We start from the raw sequence: 18791 nt of genomic DNA, 5'->3' as shown, positions 1-18791 counted from the left end.
GAATGTATGTCAGCGATCTCCTATGAAAGTGACTGTGATGTGAGAGTTCCCTACAGAACTAATTATTTTGGGTAAGTCTAAAATTATCTTTTTTTCTGAAATAACAATTTCCCTGTTCGTTGTAGGGTCAACAGCTGTTGTTTACGCTTTCAAAAGAATTATAAGAGGTCCCTTCTTAACTCAAGCTCTGTAATTCATGTTCTTTACGCTCCACAAATATGTGTTTCTCCTATGTGTTTCAGTGGCACTGACGCATATCAAGCATTTTATAATTCATTGTGCACGCAGAGACGAGAAACAAGAGACTGAACAATTAGTTGACTCAAACACGTTTCGTGCTGCAGATTTTTTCTGCGCAGATGTGAATTTTGCCCCCGAAATATAGCAATTTTGGGCAAACCTCTAACTCCATTTTGGCCAACAGAACGATCAGTTGACGCAGATCTGATGTCTGCAGATAGCTTGTCGCATGTGGAGTGGCCTAGATTCAACTTCCTTCTTGAAAAAAATTATAAAATTAGTTAGACCAAAATATGTTTCGACAGTGATGCAGTATGGGTCTTCTGCACGATTGGCTACACTATACGCAGATCTGCACCAGATCTGTCTTTGGTTTTCAATGTGCTTAGTGATTTCGCAACTTTGGGATATCTTTGGCAACCTCCCTGGTTGCCCATATCTTCTGTGGTTTCCGTTCGGATTTGTTCTCTCATTTGGATGGTCGAGGAGTAAGTGTTTTGTGTAGATGTGTTTAATTGTAATGAAATTTGTAATGGTTTTTGTGAAAGCTGTTAGATATTTGAATTACCTTAAAGTATTTGTGTGGTTACATTATTAGATCTATTTAATACTTCTGATAATTGTGCCACGTGTAGCTAGTTTCCTTGAAAGTAAGTTCGAGAAGTTTTCATGTACAGGCGATGGTATGTTGACTCGTGTCGCTATGAGGTGGTCGCTGAATACATTCTTATTCAAACTACATTTAGCTACTACTGTGCATTTTAAAGAATGATGACTTATTATTTGCTACTCTGAGTTTTTACTGACGACTCATTTTTACCACCAAGATCTCTGATGTCTGCTAAAATAACTCGTAGTTTTTAATTGTATTTTCAGGTTCTGTAATTTTTTTTTTCTTTTCTTACAGACTGTAATTCAAGATGCAAATTTTCGTTAAGACCCTTACTGGGAAGACCATTACTTTGGAGGTAGAAGCCTCTGACACAATTGAAAATGTGAAGGCGAAGATTCAAGATAAGGAAGGTATTCCTCCAGATCAGCAAAGATTGATATTTGCTGGCAAACAGTTGGAAGATGGGAGGACACTCTCAGATTACAACATTCAAAAGGGTAAGGTCTCCTTCCTTTTTCTGCTTAATTGTTGCGTCTTTTGTTTAGACTCGCATGTATTGAAAAGCTACTGTGGAATTTGTGTTAATTCCTAAATTAGTTTTGTTTGGTTAGTGTAAGCACAGTCTAGACTTTGGTCTGATCTATTGTATGACATGCTTGGTGTATTATAAGGTAATTGCTTTCATAATGTTGTAGTTGCTAAAAGCTGTTGCTGATACTTGGGAGAGTGACAGGCATTAGCATTGCATTCTTAAGGAACTGTATAACTTCTTTTTAGTTCTAAGATTTTGCTCAAATCCGTTATGACCATGTGGTCATACCCTGTTTTTGTAGGCACTTAGTATAATTATCTTTAGTCGACCATGGTTGAATTATTACTGTGTGTAATAACTGTCATTTAATATTTGTCGGTCATTTTTGCTGTGCTGGTTATACTCTTGATTACAAATTTAAATTTTTCATAAAGAGGGATGACATGCCCAAAGCCCTTACACAAAAATTGTGAAATCAGATTAGTGATGATAGTGTTTTTAATTTCTGCAGGTGTTGTGTGTTATCTATGAAGGTTGGTTGGAGGGGGCGGTTCATTTTCATAATGAGGATGTAGTCTGTTATTGGATTGCTGTCACGTGATGCTCTTTTAAGAGTTGACTGATTTACATAATTAAATTTTAGCACTTGCTTGATCATTGTGCAGTCTTCATGCGGTTGTAATCTTTCCCGCATTACTATGCCACAGTGGGAACCTGATTAGTTTTTGAAAGTAAAGTTATGTAATTTGGTGTAATGTGATGTGTTGGTGGGCTGAGCTGAATAGGTAGTGTCTAAAACAGCCACAGCTTTCTTGTACTTAAGGCAATCTAATGATGACTTAGTATTTGCTATCTGATAGGTATGCTGACAAACCTATACCACCAAGATCTCTGAGAGATTGCATCCACGTAAATGTTTACATTAAGGTCTACTTAAAAACCATTTAAACACATCAGAATGTTTGTTTTAAATTGTAGAATCCACTTTACACTTGGTGCTTCGTCTTCGTGGGGGTGTAATTGAACCTACACTCCGTATTTTGGCTCAGAAGTACAATTGCGACAAAATGATTTGTCGAAAGTGCTATGCCCGGCTACATCCAAGAGCTACTAACTGCCGCAAGAAGAAATGTGGACATACCAACAACATTCGCCCCAAGAAGAAGATCAGGAACTAATCTCAACATGTTACATGTAATTGCTATGTCTTGGACAGACCACTTGCAAAATTTGCAGTTTATGTATTAAAAAAATGAATCAATAAAACTTTCACCCACTTTTTCAGTTACTGTGCTTTAGTAATGCATACAGCTTTTCCTTCCTTGCACATTCTATTGCTTGTAAGATTAAGGCAAAAAACCTAGATTGTTGGGGTGAACAATTGGATGTACTTATGTCTTAAAAATGATTGTGGACTGAAATGAATTAACATGTGTGAAATATTATGGTCCATCACTGAAATAGTTGGTAAAGAACGTTGCATTACTTGAAAGGTTAGTTCAAATCTTGATAAGTTATTACACCAGAATATTCTTCTGCATATGTATATGGGGGTCATCCACTCTTCAATTTTGTAAGCCTTTTCAGGGTTAGGTGTCAGTTTTTTACTTAGTAAGGTTATTACTATTTTGCATTTGGTGGGGGCTTAATATTTTTGCAGTATAATATACTGTATCTGCAGAAGAGTACAGCAGCAGTTTGCCTATCAGTTGTCTTGCTAAGATACGTTAATCATTTACTTTGTGAAAGATAGTTTGTCTTTGATGCTCTTTCATCTTCAGTCTACATGCAATATGCATTATAATTTGTGCACTAAATGTTGTCTGAATAGCATTGAGTGCTACAGGATATACAATAATTCAACACTGACTTTTTTGGTTTATGCTGTCTCCATTCAGCTGCTTTGTTGGGAATAAGGAATTTTAGTACTGGAAAATTTGGAACCATTTTAACATGGGCATAGGTATGAAGCTTACATGCCTGCGTCAAAATATTACTATAAATTTTGGAGTGGCGTATATGGTACACTTCATGTGGGTACAGTCTTCGGAACAGTTTTATATGGATTGCCACGAATTCCTGTTGACGAGATGAAAAGCTGCCACAGGATGGGAATTTTTAAATATCTGATTGCAATAAAAAACTTCATTTTACACTTTTGATGACATACCCCATACAGAAATTACCTATACTTCCAATGTTGTGTTGGTGGATTTGAGTTCATCCTAAATTCAGTCTCTCTACTGAATGTAAGTGTAAGACTTAAAGATCCCTGAAGAGGCTTCTGCAAGACATGACATATGTACTTAATGTTTATACTTGACCTTGTCTAAAGGCAGGTTGTGCCAAAGGATAGTATTTATCTACTAACAGTTTGTCTGCTAAGCAAACAAGTATTTTTGGTTAATTTGGTGGTCTGATTTGCAATATTCTCTTCATTTTTAAAACAAACTTATGTTCTGAGATTGTTTAACAAGGACTTCTTGTGGACACAGCAGAGGTTCACACTTTGACATTTGCCTGCTGGGGTCCACTTGCTCCAGCCTAAAAAAATATGGTTCATATGGCACTGAGCACAATGGGACTTAACATCTGAGATCATCAGCCCCCTAGAACCTACAACTACTTAAACCTAACTAACCTAAGGACATCACACACATCCATGCCTGAGCAGGATTCGAACCTGCGACTGTAGCTGTTGCTCAGTTCCAGACTGAAGTGCCTAGAACCGCTTGGCCAGCTGCTCCACTCTTTTCAGTACAGTGTATCAGTAGTAGTAGCAGCAGCTACTGCTTTATTTGCACATTGTTTACAGCGATATGTCACAGTATTTAAAAGTTAGACAAATTTGAAATAAGCTAATTTGTATGCACATACATTTACAGACTTCTAGTTAGACAATCATTAGATTTACTCCTGGTGTACAATACTTTTTTTTTTTTTTTTACAAATAATTAATAATGTAATGCCACACAGTTCACTCTTATCTCCCTATCAGTTGGTGTTAGTATCGTGGTATGCATAGCTTGGGGGTAAGTTTTTCTCGAAAAGGAAAATAAACGGGAAGGTGGTTATGTGGAATGCTGGATGTTTTAATCATTTATTTGTACATTTTTACCCCTACTGTGTTTTATCTAAGTAATCCTTCAATGTCTAAAATGTATTTCGTAACTGGTCCTTTTTAGCTACATTTTTAAATAAGTGTATTTTTGCAATTTAATCTCTTTTGGTAATTTATTGTGCAGTTTTATTCCTTGGTAGAAAATGCTGTTTTGAGTCTTATTTTTTCCTGGTAAATGTGAGTCTAGCTCTTGTTCCTTGGTTATGGACAGAGCTGTTTGTACACAGTAATTACCAATTTTATTTTTGATGTGTGCAATTGACTGGTAAATGTATTCATACTGAACAGTTAAAATTTCCAGTGTTTTAAACAGATATTTGCAATGAGCTTGACTACTATTTTTGGTTATTATTCTTATGGCTTTTTTCTAGAGTTAGAAAATTTTGTTCAGTTCCCCCCCCTCCGCCCCCCCCCCCCCCCCCAAGAAAAAAAAAGAGAGAGAGAGAATGCCATAGTTGAGAATAGTGTACATATGAATAGTACGTAACTAACACCTGCATGTTACAAACTGATGATAGGATTCTAAGGGTGTAACATGCTGATGACTTTGTGTGTTCACACCACTTCAGCTGAGAATTGATATTCATACCTAGAAATTTTGCATTTAACAGTCATAGAGGTGGCATTTACATTTAACATTAATTTTCCCTCTTCAAACTGAAATTCATGGCATTAGTTTCCTTTATGTTCAATGTCATTTTATTGCTTATTGACCAATCGTAAACTTCCTTGAGAGTTTAATTTACTTGCTCTGCAAGTAGTTCTCTTGTTCTCTCAGCGGCTATAATGTTGCTGTTATTATTGGAGAGAATTTTTTTCACCATGAGTGACACCACTGGGAAAGTCATTGATGTATATCAGGAATAGTATTGGTCATAATATACTACCTGGTGGAACCCCTATATTAATGTATTTTAGTTCTGATAAGTGTTTTACTAAATGTTCAGATCTATTTGAGGTATGTGTTATCTCTTTGTACCCTATCTGCTAGGTATGATTGAAACAAGTCATTAGCTACCCATCTTATTTGTAATGTTTCTAATTTATTTAATAGAATCTTGTGGTCAACTGTATCAAAGGCCTTAGAGAGATTCAAAAATATGCGTGTGACACACACACACACACACACACACACCTTTGTCAAGAGCATTCAGTATAACTCGTGAATTGTACTATAGCTGACTCCGTATTTTTGTCACTTCAGAAACCAAACTGTGATTTGCTTAGAAGATTGTCTTTATTCAGATTATTCATTAATCTGTTTTTCATAATTGCTTCTATTTCTGAGAATGGTGACAGCAGAGAAATGGGCCAGTAATTTCTAGGTCTTCTGTATTACTGTTCTTAACCCAGATAGTCCTGATTTTTTCTTTTTTTTTTTTTTTTTTTTTTTCCCCCTTCAAAAATTGAGTTATATCTTATCTACATTCATTCACAGGGTTGTAAGGGAGAAAGTAAAAACAATTTTGAGTATTTATTTTTATTTAGTATTTCCAAAAATGGGCGTCCTTCCAGAAGGACGTCAGGGCAATAAGGGAACATGTTTTTTAAGTATATGACATTGCGCAATTAACTTGTTTCGGTTTTTATACTTTCAAATAAACATAAATAAATTTGAATTATATGCTAAAACAGCTAACAAATACAAAAAACAAAGAAAATAACCTATACACATATTTTATGCACTAGTATGATAAGACAAAAAGCAACAAACATGAAGTGGTTTATCACATTTTATGCACATAGTAGTAGTTTTTTTGTGGCAACTTCGACATTTCAGCTGCTGCTTCTTTTTTGTTGCCTCATCCGTTGGTAATTCAGCAACATAATGTTCTCTTCCATCAAATCTAGAATCTAGTTCTGCCCTCTTACTAGGACGTCCTCTGCTGGTAGTGACTCTTTTGTGACTTTCAAGAAATGCAGTGACAATTCGACGACGAGATGTCAGATGATCTATGGGTTCTTCGTTGTGCTTGTAGAGATCCCAGGCATTTTGCTCTGCAATGTCTATAAAATGTGCAATGATCGGGAAATACCCCTTTTTCTCTTATAGAGCACTATGTAGGGATACATTGTGCTCAGCTCGATCTATGCCTCCCATATGAGTATTGTAGGAGTGTAATAAGTTAAGTTGAGGCACGCTAATCCTTTTCTTTTGTTCCCTGGAAAATCTTGCTACAGAGCGTAGTGGTTGCACTCTGTCAAAGTTGGTGGCTACAGTAACAACATTGTTATCATTCCAACGTACAATGGAAATCCCGGATGCTGAGTCAGAACAAACTTCATATGATCCTCTATTTTCTTTTATCATTTTTTCTACAGGTGATTGAGTACAATTCTTAACTCTGTTTCCTCTTATTGTTCCTGTTGCTTCCACGCCCCTCTCTTTTAGGTCATGTAGAAGTTCAACGCTGGTGAAGAGGTTATCAAAGTATATTCGATATGGAACACGTGGAAGTAACTGCTCAACATAAGTCATTACCACACCGTACCCCATACCTTTCGTTTCATAATCCTTACTACACGTGCCAGCTCCTTGGTAGGGTTCGAGCCAAATAATATATCCACCACATGTGCCTCCACACCAAAATTTGAATCCGTATCGGATTGATTTCCCTTTTATGAATTGTTTGCACCCGTGATTGCCGAAGTGTGGGACCATCGATTCATCGACAGAATGATGCCGCACGTGAGGCGCAAATTGTTTGAATCTATCATTCAGCATACACAGTAATGGGCGGATTGTCCCAAAACGGTCTGATTTATCTAAATTGTCATTGTTGCATACATGCAAATTGGAAAAGATGAAGTCAAATCGATCTCTGGACATGGCATTTGTTACGAGGTCGTTGTGACTGCCTTTATCTGATTGTCAGTACATCTTTCTGCGTGACACTGTTACATATCCACTTAGCGGAAGTATTGCAATAAACACCAACATCTCATCTTCTGAACAATCACCTAGTCTATTTCTCTTGGTTGCGTACTCATTTGTGCATGTGACCATCATTAGAAGCACTTCGTTATCAAAAAACTGTTGGAAATATTCAAGTGGTGTTCGCCCTTTCTTCATTTCAACTGTGAACATTAGAGGCTATACAGGTGTTGGATTAACAATTTCACCACTTTTCCAGTTATATTTCTTGAGGTTTAGAACTTTATTCTTCGATAGCCTTGCTGGTTTGTTTGTGGTGGTTGTTGTTGTTATTGTTGCTGTTTTTGTACTGCTGGAGGGTCCTGGAACAACATCAGAGGTGAAGGATTGTTTCCTTGTTGCATTCACAGCATTACCATTGGTAAATATGGCCAAATCACAAAGCGCAGTAGCATTGACCTGACTTGCTGGTAATTTATCTACACTTGGATTTTCTTCAGCACCAGAATCTTCATCTGTTACGTCATCAGTTAAATTTAGAGGAGGGTGTAATGTTACATTCACACCAGTGTTAGGTATTTCCTCATCTTTTGATTCTAACATGTCCAAAAGTTCCATCAGTGTACTTTGTTTTCTGTGAATACAAAATGACAACATATTATCCTGACGTCCTTCTGGAAGGACGGTTGAAAACATAATTGAATTACAACTGACGAAAACTTTCAATCGTGATATAAGCCCATAAATAATATAGGTTAATTCTTTAAGATATTATATGACAAGTTTCAGAATTATTGACGCAATATGAAAGAAAATATACATACCCATCGATGACGAGGTCAGTCAGTTCGTCCATGGTAAAATCGCCCCTATCTTCAAGGCACAGTTTCTCACTCACTATTAACGACACCGTCAAACTGACTGTCGCAGGGCGCAACTGGCTTTGCCTACTTCATATAACAATGTGTCACAGTCCGTTGCAACAATGCGTTATTCGCAAAAATAAATAATTTCAACAGTGAGTGACGTCGTCCTTCCAGAAGGACGTCAGGGTTATCTGGGTTAAGCAAAGGTACAACTCTTGCTTGGTTTAACTGCTCTGGAAATGTCCCTGATGTGAAGGATCCATTATACTTGTTTAGGGGCCTTGTATAATCTCTCTGCATTATTTCGATACACACAATGGTACTTCATATTAATGCACAAAACTGTGCTAAAAGTTGAGCATGTGGACACTGGTTGGTGCATGATGTTAGCTGAAAACCTCTGCAGTGACCACATGACAATCAACATGTTAAACATCTTTCTTTGTGTAAAATTGTGGCTGCACTTGTATTTACTCCAGCACTGGTCTTCTATAGTAAATGTATAGTAATGTTAACTGTATGGTCTCCATTGCTTCAGTGTACATTCTAATCTACATCATCTCATTTTACATTACCCTTCCAACCCCACTGAAATATTCATTTATTACCTGTCTGTGTGGTTAGAAGCTTCACACATTGAATTTAATCTAGTATATGTACTTGTAGTACCTGTCAGTATATGTTTGCAATTTCTCAATGAGTTAATTGAATTGTTGACTATTCCAATATTCTGGATGTTTGAGGCACCTTTCCATTATACTGTTAATGAATCTCCTAAGCCCTTATTACACTGTAAGATCTTTTTGTCAGTTTTTTTATATATATAAAAGGTGTTTATAAAATCTTTGGCAGTGTACTAGGGTAGTTTTATCATTTTTTTTTTTTTTTTTTTTTTTTGCTGGTCCTAGCTTTTATAAGTGATTTTTTGAAGGACTAAGTGTAATAAGGGCTTTATGAAGCCAAATTTAGCAACTGTTAAAAGGTCATTTGAAAATAGTTCAATAATCTTTTACAGGCTACTGATTCTAATAAAAAATGAGGTACCTGTAATTAGATTATGGTTAGAAATAAATTCGTGATTTGTACAGTCAGCACATTTTTGTCTCTTTGAGTGAAAGACGTAAAGAATCATGTTTTTTCAGTGACATTGAAACAGTTGAGTTGGGAAAAATGTTCTGCTTGCATTAAATGTCTAAGAAAATTTGGTGGTTGTTCTTTCTATTGTTTTTGTCATCACTGCATTTTCTGCCACTTTAGAATTAACTGGGTGTAAAGGTCAATGATTTGTATTTAATATTTTGCTGCTGTTCACAACTACTTCCTGTAATACTTTAAAAAAATTCAGTTTGATGATTACAAATATTGACTGTTATTTACAGAAGAATGGAACAGGTATGGGCAAACCTTAAGAGAGCAGTTTGGGTTAGGGATGTGTAGGAACGTGTAATAAAATATTTACTCTACAACTAATTGGAAGATAGATACAAGAAAGTTAAACCTGTTTATGGAATTTTTAGATATAGAGAACATTGATGACGGCACTGCACTACTTGAAATTCTGAGGGTAGCAGGAATAAAACACAGGCTGCAGATGATTATAACTTGTATGGAAACCAGGCTGCAGTTATGAGCTGGACATGAAAGGAAAACTGTAGTTGAGGAGGTTGTAGTGTGTCCCTGATGTTATTAACTCTGTTCATTGAACAAGCTGTGAGGGAAACCAAAGATAAATTTGGAAAGGGAATCAGCTCAGAGAAAAGATCTCTTTGAGGTTTGCTGATGACAGTGTAATTCTGTCTTGGGAGAACAGAATGCATGGTATCTTGTAAAGAGGTTATAAGAGGAATGTCATGAAAGTCAAACAAGGGTGGGAATGTAGTTGCAATTGATCTGGTGATGCTGACGGAATTCAGTTAGAAAACGACGCTGAGTAATAGATGAATTATCTGGCAGCAAACCAATGGTTAGGTTAGGTAAAGCATAAAGGGTAACTGGCTGTAGATTCTAAAAAAGCTTTCCAACTGTTTCCAGCCACTTTGTTCCTCTAGGAACATAAAATTGCAAAAGTAAAGAATAATTTTTTCTTCTTTCAAATGTATGTATTGGCAGTTGAAATCTTGCCTTGTCCAAGCAAGCAGTGACCAGCCATTCTTCATCTTTGTAATTTAACGGTTTTCTGAATTGAGTTTTTCATTTGAGATGTTCTATGTTGCTGTATCGTGGAATTGAGTACTACCTGGAACAGTTACTAATTTCGATGGAAGATTCTGGAACACTTCCTTCTAATCCCTTCTTGAAATTTGATTTCAATTGCCATTGGTTACCATCTGGTTTGATGTCACTTGAAACATCAGTTGGAATCGTAGACAAAACTGCTCCTGTAGCTAATATTGACAATCCTAATTGTCCTGGAGAAGCTTATGTACTAAATGCATTGTAACTGCATTGTCCTTCCCTAGCCAATGTTTTCCATAAGATTACTATCTGTCCAAAACTCACCTGGGTAATTTTTTTGCCATCTGTGAATACCTTCATTCACTACCATGCAATGTGGAGACGCAGACATAAATTTCCACAAGCTAAATACAGCTTTCTATATTATATGAAAGGTTTCACCTATTAGTCTTGCTTATTTGAAACCATCAGCCTTCATTTACCTGCAAGTTCTTATTGTAAATGTGAAGACGAGCTATAGAAACTAATTGTTACGGCTCTGTATTTTAAATTATATGGACTGATCATGTGGAATAGTGAATAGTATTTACTATATGTAGCCGTGTTTAGACGTAAAGTATTTTGCCAACATTTGTTGCTGAATCATCACATTGATGAGAGTTCAGAGTTTGGAATTTCATGTATCTGGATGGGAGTCTCTGAAGATTAGGGAGTGACTTTTCTACAGTTGTCGCACTTCTTTGGTGGAAAGACTTTCCTTTGTAGAAACATGAGCATTATTTATTATGTGGAACTATGGGAAAAGTAACTGTCTCAATTTGGCAAAATTCAACAACTTTTTCTATTAGTTTTGTCATTTCTTTGAAATGTAGGCTACATTTTCCAAAAACCAACTTATAGGTGATGCATGCCTGCAATGGACTAGCATATGTGTCATCACTCATTTCTCTGTTAGAGTACTGAAACATAAGTACATCATGACAGTCACATTCAGCAGTTGCACTAAGGCTATGATGTGCTGTACATTGATGGATTGCAAAATGGGACATTATTCAGTGATTGCCCAAAACACATTTGCTATAGATTCTGACCATTAGGTAAAAAGAAATGAACAAAATACACTGAGACAAAAAAATTTCAACACCAAAACATAATAAATATTGTTATGAAATTTCAGAAATACATTTGACTAGGTAACATGATTGACTAACATTGCAAGATCACAGGTTAATGTAAGGACAAGATAAATCATTGCAATTGTGAAATGCTGGTAGATTAACAACTTGGGTAGCCTCCAGAATGTTGAATGCAAGCATGCAGACATGCATGCATTGAGTTGTACAGATGTCAGTTTGTCGATGGGAGTTCCACGCCTGTTGCATGTGGTAGGTCAACACAGGAATGGTTAAAGTTATTGGGAGATGATGCAGTAGTTACTGTGCAATGGTGTCCCTACGTGCTCGATTGATGACAAATCTGGTGATCAAGCAGGCCAAGGCAACATGTTGACACACTGCAGTGCATGTTGAGTTACAACAGCTGTGTGTGGGCGACCATTATCCTGTTGGAAAACACCTCCTGGAATACTGTTGATGAATTGCACAATAACAGGTTGAATCACCAGTTTGACATACAATGTCGCACTCAGGATGCACGGAATGACCACATGAGTGCTTTTACTGTCACAAGAAATTGCACCCTAGACCATAACTTCAGGTGTGGGTCCAGTGTGTCTAGCACACAGGCGGTTGGATTGAGTTCCACAACTGGCCTCCTTCCTACACATGGCCATCACTGGCACCAAGGCAGAAGCAGTTTTCATCAGAAAACAAAACAGACCACCATCCTGCCCTCCAATAAGCTCTTGCTTGACACTACTGAATGCGCAAATGGTGGTGGTTTGGGGTCAGTGGAATGCGTGCTACAGGGCGTCTGGCTCGCAACTGTCCTAGAAGTAACAGATATGCAACAGTTTATCACTGTGGAGCCATATGCCACACACTGTGGTCTTCCATCTCAGTAATGCCACGTGACCATCTGAAGCCCAATCTCCTTGCGACAGTACATTCTCGTGACACCAGTCACAAGTATGTACAGTGGCTACATTCCTGCCTCATCTTTCTGCAGCTTTACGTAGCCTTATTACAAAACCTCGTACAAACTCAGTGAGGTGTTGATAATGGCATCTTTGTTGACTTAAAAGGCATTCTTGACTAATATCAACTCAAGACGTCCAATCTCAAAGGCAACTAAAGCTCATAATCATTACAGCATTGCTTCACAACCCTTCCTCAGGTCCCTTCAACATCACCTTAACCTGTCCTCTGCAGAACTCCAGGCTCTACATTCCCTAAAAGCTGATGACTCAATCATTATCCTCTCAGCAGACAAAGGAGTATGTTAGTGAAGGTCTACACCAGCTGTCTGACACCTGCATGCAGTGTCTGCCATCAAGATCCCATCCCTGCGATTCAGACTGACCTGCAGTCCCTCCTTAAAACCTCAGGCCACTCACAAGGACTAACACCTCAATCCATAGCACTTCTCACCCCACTCAAACCACTCACCCCCACCTTTCACCTTCTTCCTAAGGCTAAATTTACACTGCCCGCGATGGCGAGCCGAGCGGAGTGATGACGCACTGAAATCGCGTGACAACGGGGAGGCTTGGTTTAACAGTGGCAACAGAGCGGTGCCCATTTAGACTGCAGGCTGTGCCGAGCAATGTGATGCGATGACTCCGCTGTAGTCGCAACCGACTTTGTGTTTCGCACAAATGTTTGGAGCAATGGCTTGTTTACACTTGCGTCTGGAGTAATTGCTTGCTTGCGTCGAAAGACTAACAATGTGCGTGAACGCCCTGTGTTGTGGGACCAGAAATTACCACAATAGGGATTTTGTTCGTCAAGCATGGAAGGAAATAGCTGAAGATTGTGGAAAGTACAAAAAAGTAAAATAAACAGCTACAAGACTCCAAGAAATAAGTAACACAAACAACTTCATTTATTTTCTAATTTTAATTGTGTATAGATACTATTACAGTATTTTGATAATGAAATGACGTTTACAATAGTTACAGTATTTGATAATTTTGACATGAAATATATTTGCATTAATGACTGTTGATATAGTTTTTGAAGGCCTCTCTGACACGCCTCACTCTTCTTGAACCACTACTGTTTGCTCTGTCATTTTGGAAGCATGCTGCTAAAGCACTGTGTTCTGTTATGTCCTGGTCAATAGACAATTGAAGGGATATGTCAGGCCCATCTTTATGGATTATTATGTTGTGCAAGACGCAGATGCACTGAATAATAATGTCTGTATGTTCTACAGAAGTTTCAATTTCCTTTTGGAGAAGACGCCACTTGCTGGCCATAATTCCAAAAGTGGGTTCCACCACCGTTCTAGCCCTCTATAGCCTCCTGTTAAATAACCTCTCTTCCTCAGCCAGTGACAGCCCAGGGAAAGGGCACATTAAGTTTTCTAGTAGTGGAAAGGCTTCATCTCCAACCAACACTAATGGGGCGTTTACTGAAGTACTTGGTAGTTCTTTCGGTGGAGGCAAGTTTTCGGTTTTGTTCAAAATATTATTGTACACGTTACTTGCTCTAAATGTGTCACCATCTGATTGCTTGCCATAGCCTCAAATGTCGACTGCTATTAATCTGCAGTTAGCATCGGCTACAGCTAGTAAAGCAAGCGAAAAATATTTTTTGTAATTGTAATACATTGTCCCAGAATGAGGGCGACATTTAACCTTAACATGCTTACCATCAATGGCCCCCACACAATTAGGAAATTTCCAGTTGGCATACATGTGTTTTGCAGCGGTTTGAAGAAGTGGTATAGTACAAGAAGGCAGATGCACAGGGCTCAGAATTTCACATATTGTGGCGCACATTTCATGCACACATTGTGCGACTGTGGTTAGACCCATCCGAAACGACTGTGACAGTGCATGGCAAGACATCCCAACCGACAAATATCTGAAAAAGAATGAAATGAGTGTAATTGAAGGATGTGTAGGACCTTGGTAGGATTTGCAGTTAATGTGCTAAGGACAAAAAATGTATTAAGTGTACAGTGTACTTAATTATTTATGAATATTTTCACGTCTGTATTTTCAGGCGAGGTGCTGAAGAATAAATGGAAGAGAGAGAGAGTTAGTTAGTTAGTTTCACCCGATGAAACCAACGAAGGCCAGCTCTTCTAGACTGTCTGTAAGTTCAGAGGGTAGCGTTTCGATGCCTCCTCCCTGACCCACCCTACACACAAACCAAAACAAAGCAAAAGTTGAAGCTAATTGAGCAGCAAATGTCGAAATCAGAAACACAAGATGACAGTTATCATTTTGTAGTGAGTTTGCTGCCAGAAATGCGTAAACTATCGCCAGCAGCTCAGTTGAGAGCCAGGATAAAAGTTAAGCAGGTTCTTTTGGAAGAATTGGAACACTCAACCACTTCCACTGCACATTCGTTGATGTCACCCTATGCACCTGAAAATCCAGTTGAAATCGCGTAATTGCTGGAAATCCGCAAAATGAAATAGTCAATTCTGAAATTCAACCTGATCACATTGTTATTTCAAGCCACCAAGATTCTGAAAACTTTTATACTTAAGTGAGTGTACTGTGATGTATTTTATTTCTCATTGTCAACTACGTCAAAATTTATTAAAAGAAAGTTTGAATCTATCACAATTTGTAAATTTTTCATAATAAAATGATTGCTGTAAACTTAATATTGTGTACTTACCTGATGGTGACCATAACTTTCTCTTCAGGGGTAATAGCCATTCTGAAATTTGTGTTTTGCTTCTGTAATCTATTTGAAACAGGCAACACCATATAATCAAATGTCTCTGTACTCATTCTGAAATAATTCCAAAATTTATCCTCATCTTTTCTCAAGTCGATGTACAAATTATGAAATTCTCCTAAAGCCCTCCTCTCATTGTTGATTTCATGCACCCATTCACGACTGCATTGAATTCTCAGAGCACTGTTTTCTAATAAAAAAAAAATTACTGGTTCGAGGAAAAATGACTTCGTGCCGAGACTGCTCAATAACTGCTGGCCAGATCGCGCGCGCGCTGTATCGTGTGCAATGTAAACGCTCCATTGCATTGCATAGCTTTGGCCATTATGCCTCGCATCACGTCTCATCACATCACAGGCAGTGTAAATGTACACTAAGATCCGCACAAACCCAATCATCCTTGCTGTCCTGTAGTTGCTGGCTTCAAAGCATTCACCAAACGTATATCTGCCTTAGTTGATCAACACCTGCAGCCTGAGGTACAAAGACTCCCCTCCTACATCAAAGATACTAACCATTTCCTGGACTGTCTGAAATCCGTGGCCATCCCACTCCCACCACATACCTTGCTTGTAACCATTGGTGGCACCTCCCTCTATACCAACATCCCCCACATGCATTGTCTGTCTGCTGCTGAACATTTCCTCAGTCAGCACCCACCTTATTCCAAACCTGTGACATCCTTCCTAATCACCTTAATTGAATTTATATTTACCAACAACCACTTCACCTTTCAGGGACAGACATACAAACAGATCAGGGGTACGGCCATGGGAACCGGGATAGCTCCTTCCTCTGCCAACCATTTCATGGGTCGTTTGGAGGAGACTTTCCTGGGATCCACAAGTCTTCAGCCCATGGCTTGGTTTAGACATCTTTACACTATTGACTCATGGTGAGGCTGACCTAAAATTTCTGGAATCTCAGAATACCTTCTCCCAGTTAAATTTCACATGGCCCTATTCCAAATCTCATGCCACTTTCCTTGATGTTGATCTCATCCTCACCAAAGGCCAGCTACACAATTCCATCCACATTAAGCCTACCAACAAACAACAGTATTTACATTTTGAAAGTTGTCATCCTTTCCATGTCAAACGTTCCCTCCCTTATAGTCTTGGCATCTGTGGCAAATGTATTTGTTTGGATGCAGACTCTTAACAGCAATGCACCACCATTCTCACCTTGGCCTTCACTCCATGTAGTTACCTCACCAGCCTATTTAAAATGCAGATTTCCCAGGTGATGACATCCAATCCTGGTACTGCTGCTCCAAAAATCAGCTTTCGAGCACACCATTGGTGACTCAGTGTTATCCTGGTCTGCATTGTGTTAATAAGCTACTTTGACAGGGCCATGACGTCCTAAAATCATGCCCTGAAATGAGATCCATTCTGTGTGAAATTTTGCCCACCACACCTAGAATAGCTTTCTGGCACATTCCCAATCTCTGCAATATTCTTGTAAGACCCTATGCTCCTTCTGCAGCCATCTCCCTACCCTATGGCTCCTACCCCCATAATGATCCCCACTGCAAGACTTGCCCTATGCACCCTCCTACCACCATCTATTCCAGCCCTGTAAGTGGCAAAACATATGCAATCAAAAGGAGAGCCACCTGTTATGTAAACACTGTTCAGCCTTCTACATCGGCATGACTATCACCAAATTATCAATTACGATGAATGGGCACAGGCAGAGGATGTATACTGGCAACTCGCAATATCCTGTTGCAGAGCATGCTCTACAATATGACATTCGTGACGGCGGCGCCAGTTTCACCACATACATCTTCTGGATTTTTCTCCCAGACACCAGATTCTCAGAACTCGGCAGGTGGGAACTAGCACTACAACATGTCCTTAGTTTTTGCCACCTGCCTGGCCTTAATTTACTTTAATTTCATCTGTCTCAACATTTCTTCACTATAACTACTTTTTGCTTCACTCCATTTTAGTTTTCTATATTTTTCATTGTCTTTCCTCTCTCTTTTTCACCACCCCCTCCCACCTGTGTTACATACAATGCACTTAGCTTTCCCCTTTTATTAACTCATGCATTATGTTTAAGCAGTAATCTGTCTGCATATAACCCTGTCTTCCACCATTAAGCTCTCAGATTTTCAAATCTCCTCAGATGCAGTCCCCAACAATCAGTCTTTCCATCTCATCCCGTACAGTAAGTCTCCCCTGATCCGCGGTTCTGTGTGACCTTCCCAAAACCTACCCCTTTTCCTAGACCTCTCCAGTCCTTTTTCTCCACCCCTCTTCCTTCCCCTTCATCCCTTCTGCCTGAAGGAGGAGCCACTGGCTCTAAAAGCTTGCCAATTACAAGCATTTTTTATGTGTGTGTTCTGCTGCTGCTTGGTGAGTAGACTTTTTATCTATCCAATTAAATCGAGATGGTATAGTTACATTGAAGTCTTCATTAACGAGTCTTGTGTACCAACATTTGAGCATGCAAACTTCTATTGAAGTACCCAACACAGAGCAAGCAGTAATGTAGTGTCTGATGCAATAACTAGATTCAGTATTGCAGTACTCTATATACAGCCTAAAAAGTTATACAAGGGGCGTTTGAAAAGTCCATGCAAAAATAAAAACTACTTACTTGTTTGGGGTAATCCTTTTTTATTTTTCAACATAGACTCTTTTTAGACTTATACAATTCGTCCAACGTTGTTCTAATTTATTGATCCCTTCCGAATAATAGGAATTGTCCAGGTCTGCAAAATAGCTATCAGTTGCAGCAATCACGTTGAATAAAATCTTTGTTCCATCAGCCATTTCTTCAAATTGGGGAACAAAAAGCAGTCCGAGGGAGCCAAGTCTGGAGAATAGGGGGCATGTGAAACAAGTTGGAATCCTATTTCCATTAATTTTGGGACTGCAACTGCTGAGGCGTGAGCTGGTGCATTGTCGTGATGGAAAAGGACTTTTTTATGGGCCAATTGCTGGCATTTTTCTTGCAGCTTGGTTTTCAAACGGTCCAATAACGATGAATAATATGCACCTGTAATAGTTTTACCCTTTTCCAGATGGTTGATGAGGATTATCCCTTGTGAATCCCAAAAGACAGTCGCCATAACCTTTCCAGCCAAAGGACTGCTCTTCGCCTTTTTTTGTGCAGATTCTCCCTTGGTAACCCATTGTTTCGATTGTTGTTTGGTCTCAGGAGTATAGTAATGTATCCATGTTTCATCCACAGTGATGAAATGATGCTTAAAGTCCTGCGGATTCTTCCCGAACAGCTGCAAATTATCCTTGCAACACTTCACACGATTCTGTTTTTGATCAAGCGTGAGCAATTGCGGAAACCATCTTGTGGATAGCTTTCTCATGCCCAAATGTTTATGCAAAATATTATTTACCTGTTCATTCTAGATGCCCACAGTACTGGCAATCTCGTGCACCTTAACTCTTCTGTCATCCATCACCATATCATGGATTTTATCAATGATTTCTGGAGTCGCAACCTCCACAGGGTGGCCAGAACGTTCAGCATCACTTGTGCTCATATGACCACTCCGAAAATTTTGAAACCACTTAT

The 18791-nt window shown here is 38.6% G+C and overlaps 1 protein-coding gene and 2 non-coding genes across 3 annotated transcripts in view; all 3 read left to right on the top strand.

Moving 5' to 3' along the window:
* Nucleotides 1–584: 584 nt before the first annotated feature.
* Nucleotides 585–18791, top strand: part of LOC126417178 (polyubiquitin) — a 121908-nt gene continuing 103701 nt past the window's right edge. The window contains exons 1-3 of the mRNA XM_050085080.1: nt 585–728; nt 1148–1350; nt 2364–2399. Of these exons, the coding sequence (XP_049941037.1) occupies nt 1161–1350; nt 2364–2399 (226 nt within the window). The 5' untranslated portion in view covers nt 585–728; nt 1148–1160. The remainder of the gene's footprint in view (nt 729–1147; nt 1351–2363; nt 2400–18791) is intronic.
* On the top strand, nt 1004–1079 carry LOC126417689 (small nucleolar RNA SNORD24). The gene has a single exon (XR_007575760.1). It is a non-coding gene; the product is annotated as a small nucleolar RNA SNORD24 (small nucleolar RNA).
* LOC126417688 (small nucleolar RNA SNORD24) lies at nt 2212–2285 on the top strand. The gene has a single exon (XR_007575759.1). It is a non-coding gene; the product is annotated as a small nucleolar RNA SNORD24 (small nucleolar RNA).

The sequence above is a fragment of the Schistocerca serialis genome, chromosome 8 (genome assembly GCF_023864345.2).
Source record: "Schistocerca serialis cubense isolate TAMUIC-IGC-003099 chromosome 8, iqSchSeri2.2, whole genome shotgun sequence".
Taxonomy (NCBI): domain Eukaryota; kingdom Metazoa; phylum Arthropoda; class Insecta; order Orthoptera; family Acrididae; genus Schistocerca; species Schistocerca serialis.
Note: the sequence above shows the minus strand (reverse complement) of the source record. Positions and strands in the feature narration are given on the sequence as shown.